General features: G+C 39.5%; 2 protein-coding genes across 4 annotated transcripts; one reads left to right on the top strand and one right to left on the bottom strand.

Moving 5' to 3' along the window:
* Nucleotides 1-934: 934 nt before the first annotated feature.
* On the top strand, nt 935-3,190 carry LOC120201835 (pectinesterase 3-like). The gene is made up of 2 exons (XM_039202368.1): nt 935-2,007; nt 2,494-3,190. The coding sequence occupies exons 1-2, from the start codon at nt 948-950 to the stop codon at nt 3,171-3,173; spliced, it is 1,740 nt and encodes a 579-aa protein (XP_039058299.1). The 5' UTR covers nt 935-947; the 3' UTR covers nt 3,174-3,190.
* A 711-nt stretch (nt 3,191-3,901) lies between these two features.
* Nucleotides 3,902-7,801, bottom strand: LOC120201767. 3 transcript variants are annotated; one of them, XM_039202305.1, is made up of 4 exons: nt 7,729-7,801; nt 5,736-7,637; nt 5,102-5,643; nt 3,902-4,846 (listed from the first exon to the last, which is right to left on the bottom strand). In XM_039202305.1, exons 1-2 carry the CDS (start codon nt 7,751-7,753, stop codon nt 6,673-6,675), a joined length of 990 nt encoding a protein of 329 aa, XP_039058236.1. In that variant the 5' UTR covers nt 7,754-7,801; the 3' UTR covers nt 3,902-4,846; nt 5,102-5,643; nt 5,736-6,672. The 3 variants fall into 3 exon arrangements, with proteins under 3 accessions (XP_039058236.1, XP_039058237.1, XP_039058235.1); XM_039202306.1 differs by having other exon boundaries at nt 3,902-4,984; nt 5,102-7,637; XM_039202304.1 differs by having other exon boundaries at nt 5,102-7,637.
* Nucleotides 7,802-8,351: the final 550 nt, after the last annotated feature.

The following is an 8,351-nucleotide window of genomic DNA, read 5'->3' as shown; positions in this document are numbered from 1 at the left end:
TTCTCTTAGTCAATGATTGTTATTTTTTTTAACGGTGGTGCTAACATGAATTTTTTTTTCTGTCATTTTTTCTCCCATCGTCAGTAATCCACATTATTTTTCTTCAGTTTTATTCGAACTCACATGTTGAGGAAAGGATTCAAACCTAAAACTTCTTGCATAAAGAGTCCAAATGCGTATATACTAATTTAAATTAAAAAATATATTTATATTCTATCAAAATTAGTATTTAAGTTAAATTGTGTCATCGTCTCAAAATTATGTTAGTGATGATTTTGTCAAAACAATAATTCACTGATCAAAATAGAAAGAAATTATTTTAGTGACATGATGTAATTTATCCTAAAAGATTTACTAGAGGTTTAATTATGTTGGACGAGTAAAATGAAGAGGACAAAACAACTTCACCTTTCCCAGGGAAAAATGACGAGGAAAGGGAGAGAAAGTAAAATGGCTTAATTGTTTTTAGGTGCTTCTGATTTTATTAATTTCCTATTTGCTCCTTTACATCTTAGAAAAAATAAATTAAAAAAATAAGATGAAGTATGTATTTCGTAACTCAACTATTATTTTGGTTCATAAACTTTTATTCATTTTTAAAATTATGTCTAACGTTAGGTTTTGGTTTCATTTTCGTCACCTAATATAAAAAAATTATCAGCGATATTGATGTGTCACTATAAGATAATAATACATCGTAGTGTAAAAACAAAAAATTTACATGTAAACAATTTTGTTTATTTTTTAATAAATAATGACCAAATCAAAACCAAAATATAACATTAGACATAATATTTAAAAATACCAATAGTTAAGTGACCAAAATGGAACTGAAGTAATAGTTGGATGGCTAAACACGTAATATATTCTAAAAATAATCCGAAGAAAGAAGAAGTGTATTTCTTAAAGAAATTACAGTCATCGGTGAAACAGAGAAACAAACAGCAATGGATTCAGTGAATTCATTGAAGGGGTATGGTAAAGTCGACGAGGTGGAACAACAGGCTTTCAACCGAAAGACACGCAGGCGTCTACTCACCCTCATCATCTTCATTCTCCTGCTATCAGCAATCATCACCGGCGCCGTCGTCGGGATTTTTATACACAAGAAGAGAAGCACCTCGTCTCCCAACCCCGTACCCACACCCGAGTTGACTCCAGCCGCTTCACTCAAAACGGTTTGTAGTGAGACTCAGTACCCGTCTTCTTGTTTCTCCAGCATTTCTCCCATTGCATCCTCAAACACTACCGACCCAGAACTCCTTTTCAAACTGTCTCTGAAAGTAGCCATCGACGAGCCCTCCAGGTTGTCTAAGTATCCGACCGAGCTAAAACCTGAAACCAATGATACCCAATTGAAATCCGCTTTACAAGTGTGCGAAACTATGTTCGAGGACGCCTTGGATCGATTGAATGATTCGGCTGCGTCGCTTGAAGTTGGAGATAGGGAGAAGCTGTTGTCGGATTCCAAGATCGGTGATTTGAAGACCTGGCTAAGTACTTCCATAACCGACCAAGAAACATGTTTAGACGCCCTGGAGGAGTTAAACACCACAACGCACTTCAACGCCACACTTGTTGAAGAAATGAAGGCTGCCATGCAAAACTCAAGTGAATACACCAGCAATAGCTTGGCTATTGTGGCTAGAATCTTGGGTTTATTGACTAATTTAAACATTCCGATTCATAGGAGATTGCTTGTGTTTCAGGAATCAAGTTCAGGTTCAGAGTTCCCGGCTTGGGTCAGTCCCACAGAAAGGAGGTTATTACAGGATTCCAAGCCTGCCCCTAATGTTACTGTGGCTCAAGATGGGTCCGGGGATGTCTTGACGATTAAAGATTCGGTGAAATTGGTAGGAAAGAAGATTGAACCGAGATTCGTTATATATGTGAAGGAAGGCAAGTATGTTGAGAGTTTGATTCTGGATAAACACATGTGGAATGTGATGATTTATGGTGATGGCAAAACGAAGACTCTAATTTCCGGCAGTCTTCATTCATTAGAAGGTGATCTGAACCGATAGTATGATGTTCATAATTGTTGCTCAATTTTATGCTTTTATTGTTGGAAGTTTGTAGAAAATTGTTAGTAAAACTGATATCTAAGCCCGAAAAAGGTGATGTCTATATGTGGTGAAAGGTCTTATGTTTGTTTATTAATTCTGGGCAAGTATGAGACAATATCAGTTCAGAGATAACTCTCAACCATTTGACAGGAATAAGAATAATTTCTTTACTTACCACCGATATCACTTGGTTTGTGCTGGTTTAAAAGTTTGAGCCTGATAATAGAGATATCAAAATGGACGGAGCTTAAAGGAGTAATTGAATAGAAAAGGCCTAAAGACAGAATAAATTCATTCCCTGCTGCGTAACATGTTGGCTGGTTTTATGCACTTTCTATATAGTTGGCATTTCAATTTTGGAACCAATTCATAGTTTCATGCATTTGTTTTTGTCAATTACTGATAATTATTTTGTGTGAATCATCAGCTGTGGCAGGAAAAGGATTCATTGCGAAGGGCATCAGGTTCATTAATTCAGCTGGTGCATTGAAGCACCAAGCAGTGGCTCTGCGGTCTGGTTCCGATCGCTCAGTTTTCTACCGCTGTGCATTTGATGCGTACCAGGACACTCTCTATGTCCATTCCAATCGTCAGTTTTACCGGGAGTGCGACATTATGGGCACAATTGACTTCATTTTCGGGAATGCAGCAGTTGTTTTCCAAAGTTGCAATATCTTGCCGAGGCAACCTTTGGCTAACCAGTTCAACACCACCACAGCACAAGGCAAAAAAGACCCTAACCAAAACACTGGAATTTCTATCCAGAAATGCTCATTAACTGCATTTGGCAACCTTACTGCTAGAACCTACCTTGGAAGGCCATGGAAAGAGTTCTCCACTACTGTTATCATGCAGTCGAAGATTGGGACGTTCTTGGACCCAGTGGGCTGGAAAGAATGGGTTGCCAATATCGACCCACCCGGCTCCATTTTCTATGCAGAATATCAAAACAGTGGACCTGGATCAAGCGTGAAAAAATGGGTGAAATGGGCTGGTTACAGGCCCACTCTCTCGGACGTTGATGCTGGGAAGTTCACGGTGGAAAATTTTATACAAGGCCAGGATTGGCTTCCTGATGCCACTGTCTCCTATGAACCTGCCTTATAATATGACAGCTGATCCAAGCTAGGAGATAATGCTTTTTTTTAACATTAAAATTTGTTTGTAGAACCATATATATAACTTCAATGTATAGAAGCTCGATGCTGGAATCTGCAGATATTTGTTTTATTCGATATCAAAGGTGCAATATCAGATTACAGCTGTGCATATGAGATTTGGACGCCATACCAGAAATTCTAAAGGATGAATCAAGTAAAAGATCTTAAAGAGAGTTTGAGGCTTACTTTACAAGACAAAATGATAAGTTGACCTGAAAATCAGTTTGTATTATATTGTCACGCGATGTTTTTAGCAGATGAAAATTCCAAGTTGGAGATGAACCCTACGGTTTGGCCAGAGAGAAGGTGAATTAGGGAGAGATTGATACTAAGGGCTCAAATTCAAGGTTAATTTGTGGGAGATTAGATGGAAGGACCTAGGGTTCGTTGTAAACAAGACGAGTTTGAGTATTACTAAATGCGTTAGCTTAAAATTTTTAAACCCGACTCAAAATCAAAAATTAGAGTTCATGTTTAAAATCTTTAATGTTTTTATAAATATTTGATATTTTTATTTTTATAATTTATCATTTTATGATATAAATTTTATTTAATTTTTATAATATTTTTAATTTTAATTTTTATAATATTTTAAATTCTTCATTTATTTATTCAAAACTTAAATAAATAATCCAAGTTTCTATAACAGGATCAATTATATCTTTAAATCTGCAAAATAAAAAATCAATTATACTATAATGTTAAGTCCTCGCCATAACCGAGAACAGTTTCGATTTTGAATTACCTCAGCAATGCCATCGCCAACCTTGTACGTTGCTTGAAGAAAACGCACCCACAGCTGATTCGTATTTGCCAAAACATCGAAAGCAACCTTCATTAATAACTCATCATTTTGTTTAAACATTTTTTTTAATCCCAAACCTCCCTGACTACGGTTTGCAAACATCCGACCACCGAACGAGATGCACCCCTTTATCATCCGGCGAAATACCTCAAACAAAACTCCTAATAACTTTTTCATTCTCCAATCAGGTTTTTTTTTTCAACAAGGCTGTTTGCATCGTATAGATTGGGATTGAAGCCAAAACCGACTTGGCCAAGATAATACGACCTGCAAATGATAACGTACGAGCCTTACATCCATTAAGGCGATCACGCACGGATTGAATCAAGTATTGATAAGTAGCAGTAGAAACACGATTGTGCATGTGCAGCAAATGTATCCCAAGTCCCAACTTTGAAACCAAGAGCAGAATTAATCAATCTTCTTAAGCTCCGCGACACATTCTTGGAATAGAAGATGGTAGTTTTTGGGAGACTCACTTTCTGGCCAGAAGCTTCACAAAATTTCCTCAGAACTGAACTAATAACTTCAACCTGCTCCATCGATGCTTAAGCAAAAAAACCATATCATCCACGAAAAACAAGTCTGATATTCCAGGAGTAGAAGCCAAAGTCCGAAAAGGTTTCAAAGAGACCTTCAAGCACTCCACCTTTATTGCTTGGGCGAGCCGTTCCATGCATAACACGGACAAATATGGGGAGAGAGAGTCACCTTGACGTATTTCGCTCGAAGGATGAAAAGAATCAGTCAATGAGCCATTCCATAAAATTTGAGTGCAGACAGACGAAACACATCTCATGATTCAATTGCTGAACCTGCACAAGAATACCAATATCAATCAGTGTGGCCTCGATAAAGTTCCATTCTAAACGATTGTAAGACTTTTCTAAGTCAATCTTTATCGCCATCCACCCTTTTCTTCCTTTCTTCTTGTTCATCGAGTGTATGACATCCTGCGCAATAATAATATTATCGGTAATCGACCTTCCCGGAACAAAGCTTGTCTGATTCTCAACAACTAACATAGACAACACCGGTTTCGAACGGTTAACAATTATCTTAGTAATTACCTTGTAGATAACATTACAAAGGCTAATGGGGCGGAATTGGCTAATTCCTTCTGGTTTCTCCACTTTTGGAAGCAAAACCAAAATCGTCTAGTTTAAATCCTCATGCCATCTCCCAGTGTTCATAACTTCATCAACAATACGACAATCCGAACTCCCTACCACATCCCAATGTCGTTGGTAAAAAGCGGCATGTATACCATCCAATCCGGGTGCCTTTAGATGAGCCAATTTGAAAATAGCATTTTTGATTTCTTCATTAGTAACAGGTAGATCCATGCTATCCAATAAATGATGAGGGACCACAGGAAACAACCATTGATGAAGGATCGACACAAGAACTTGAAAACAAGTTCTGATAAAACTGCACTGCCATTTGTTGTAAAGCATCCTGATCAAGACACCACTCCCCCGTCTCATCTTTCAAGGACAGAATCTTGTTCTTCCGAAGCCTTGCCATGGTGGAAGCATGGAAAAATTTTTGTGTCACGATCTCCAAAGATATCCCGTTGGGCTCCCGCCTTTTGCTTCCAAAAAATCTTCTCCTGTTCGAAAACAATTTTCAGCTCATAGCGCAACGAACCTTCCAACTCAACAAGGAAATCCGAATGAGAAGATTGAAGAAACTTATCAATACCTCTTAAGTCGAGCCAACAACCTCTTCTTTTTCCTACCAATATGACAAAAAACCTCTGAATTCCAATTCTGAACTTCAGTCGTAAAAGCAGCCAAATTAGATCCCAAGACTTCATTGTCACACCAAACTGACTGCAGAACTCCTTGAACTGCGGGTGATCATTCCAAGCATCAATATAACGGAAGGGCCGGATAGCTATCATATCCAAATCAAGAGTAAACTGTAACATAATAGGGCGGTGGTCCGAACCCAAACGATCTAAATGGCGCACAAACTATTAGGAAACAAAGTCATCCACTTCGCATTGGCATGAACACAATCTAGACGTTGATAGAGATTACCCCGGCTCCAAGTTAATGGAGGACCCTGGAAACCCAAATCAATCAAACCGGAGTACCGGACCCCCCCAAAAAATCAACGAACCTCTTGTTAACACCAGACTGCACAGATGAACCACCTGTTCTCTCCTCAGAACTTGCAATGGCATTAAGGTCACCACCAACCACCCAGGGATCATCATCACTAGGATCCAACTGGCGAAGTTGACTCCAAAGATTCCACCAGTACATATCATTTGGACTAGCATACACCGTAGTAAAATAAATCCATGAAGCTCTCCCATCTTCCAAAAATCGCCCATGAATAAATTGGTTCGAGATATGAGTAATTTCCACAGAAATCGAAGGATCCCACAACAACCAGATACCCCCACTAAAACCATGAGCCTCAATCCGAAAAGAGTTAATAAACCCCAAACTCGCAATCACTTTCAAGGCTCACCAACTGCTTATAAGCGGTTCAAACAACGCAACCATCATTGGATGAAACTCTCGAAAGAAGTTTTTGCAATAGCGTCTGAAAGTGGGACTTGCCCCCCTGACAATTCCAAAAAAAGATACCTGTCATGTTAAAAACCAACCAACAGAGGAAGACAGACCTATGCAGAAGGAACTCTTCCTGCATCCCGATTTCCATTGTCCACCGCGACATCCATATGATCGTCAAGAACACAAGTATCATTTGTAGGAATACAGCTACTAGAACTATCTCCCCTAGAACCCTTGTTCAATCCAGAGCAGTCCGAGCCAACCTTATTCCCAACTTGAATCAACTGATTAGAAACCGAATGAACCCATTCAGAAAGAGCAGTTCTCTTAGATTTACTCACACTCAACTGTTTGGTACATGTTCCACCACGGCGCGAATTCTCTTTGAAAACTTTATTACCCGACACTTGAGGTTTCTTTAGCTTGGCAGCTATCTGACTCTTAGTCCCGTGTCCTTTTTCAACAATTGAAATCACCTTGTGAGCACCCGAAGGTCGTCCAGAATTAGCATCAGTGACCTTGACCGATTGACCCTCCACCATCGGAACCACTGTAACTCCTTTGACCCGCACGGCTTGGGTTTTCGACTTGCGGTTCGGATTTGATTCAAGAAAGGCCGCATTAAGCTCTCTAGGCTGAACTGCCTTCAATTGCTCTTGATCACCCTCTTTCCTACCATCTTCCACCAAAGAAACTGTTGCAGTCTCTTTCGGCTCATTCGTGGTATTAGCTTGTGATCTCGGTTCATCAACCTCAACGACTTCCTGTAAAACATCAAAACAGGATGACACTACCTTGCTAGTTTCCCCGACTTTTTTCTCTTTAATCAGAATGTCATAGTTTTGCTTTCTGTGACGGCGCTCCACCACCATCCAAGGGCCGTAAAATTCTGATTCCGGTAACGCACTAGGAGCTGGAGGGTCAGCTTCCACGTCCTTTTGACTAACAGTCGAAGCCTCCATATACACAGCGGAATTCACCAAACACCCTTCTTTATAGTGACCATATCTTCCACATTCAAAACAGATAAGATTCAACTTCTCATACTCCAGCTTCTGAATGAAACCGTCATTACCTATACAAGGAAGAAGAGGTTTGTTCAAATCAACTAAAAGTGCAAGACGAGCGAATTTACCTCGGCCACCAATTTGCGTGTTATAATCCACCTGGAGAAGAGCTTTTGAATAGCATTTGTAAGGCAGTCCAGGAAGTCTAACCCACACAACAATTTGTGATGGATATTTTTCCGACGTAGAAAACTTACTACTCCAAGGTTGGACAGTAAGATAATTCTCGTAAATTGTCCAAGGACCACCGGTAAGCGCGTTCACATAATCCTGCTCATTAAAGAAATGAACCAAAGAAATACTGGTTATCCAGGTCGATTAATCGAAACTCACCCACAGGTTTCCAAAGCATCAGCAATATGGCCAATAAAGTTTTGAAACCTATATTCCGAGAAAAGAACCAGACTTGTCAACAACACAATCCTCCTCTAAAAGAGTAACCTGATCCACCCCCAATGTAACAGTTTCCTGCTGATTCGTTCCCATCGGTCCCTTAACCATATTGGCATACGAGATTTTGCTTGAACCCTTCTCAAGTGATCGTTCACCCGGTTGTAGAATTGCAGCACCGTTATCGATAGCAACCTCTTGCGAATCTGACGAATTGATATAATCCCCCAGCGTTGCTGACATCCATAGCCTCCCACAAAGGGTTCTCAACAAAAGTTCCATTGATGCTTTTACTTTTCTTCTCATCATGGTTATCAACAAGAGGCGATCCC

Source organism: Hibiscus syriacus, unplaced genomic scaffold, assembly GCF_006381635.1.
Source record: "Hibiscus syriacus cultivar Baekdansim isolate YM2019G1 unplaced genomic scaffold, ASM638163v2 tig00008013_pilon, whole genome shotgun sequence".
Lineage (NCBI taxonomy): Eukaryota > Viridiplantae > Streptophyta > Magnoliopsida > Malvales > Malvaceae > Hibiscus > Hibiscus syriacus.
This window is presented reverse-complemented; position numbering and strand designations above follow the sequence as displayed.

Excerpts from the sequence above, each read along its gene's own strand:
- LOC120201835 (XM_039202368.1), top strand. The coding sequence starts at position 948 with ATGGATTCAGTGAATTCATTGAAGGGGTATGGTAAAGTCGACGAGGTG. Across the intron at positions 2,008-2,493 it reads CAGTCTTCATTCATTAGAAG|CTGTGGCAGGAAAAGGATTC; the intron begins GTGATCTGAACC and ends GTGAATCATCAG.
- LOC120201767 (XM_039202306.1), bottom strand. The coding sequence starts at position 7,753 with ATGCTATTCAAAAGCTCTTCTCCAG. Across the intron at positions 7,638-7,728 it reads ATTCAAAAGCTCTTCTCCAG|GTAATGACGGTTTCATTCAG; the intron begins GTGGATTATAAC and ends TTCCTTGTATAG.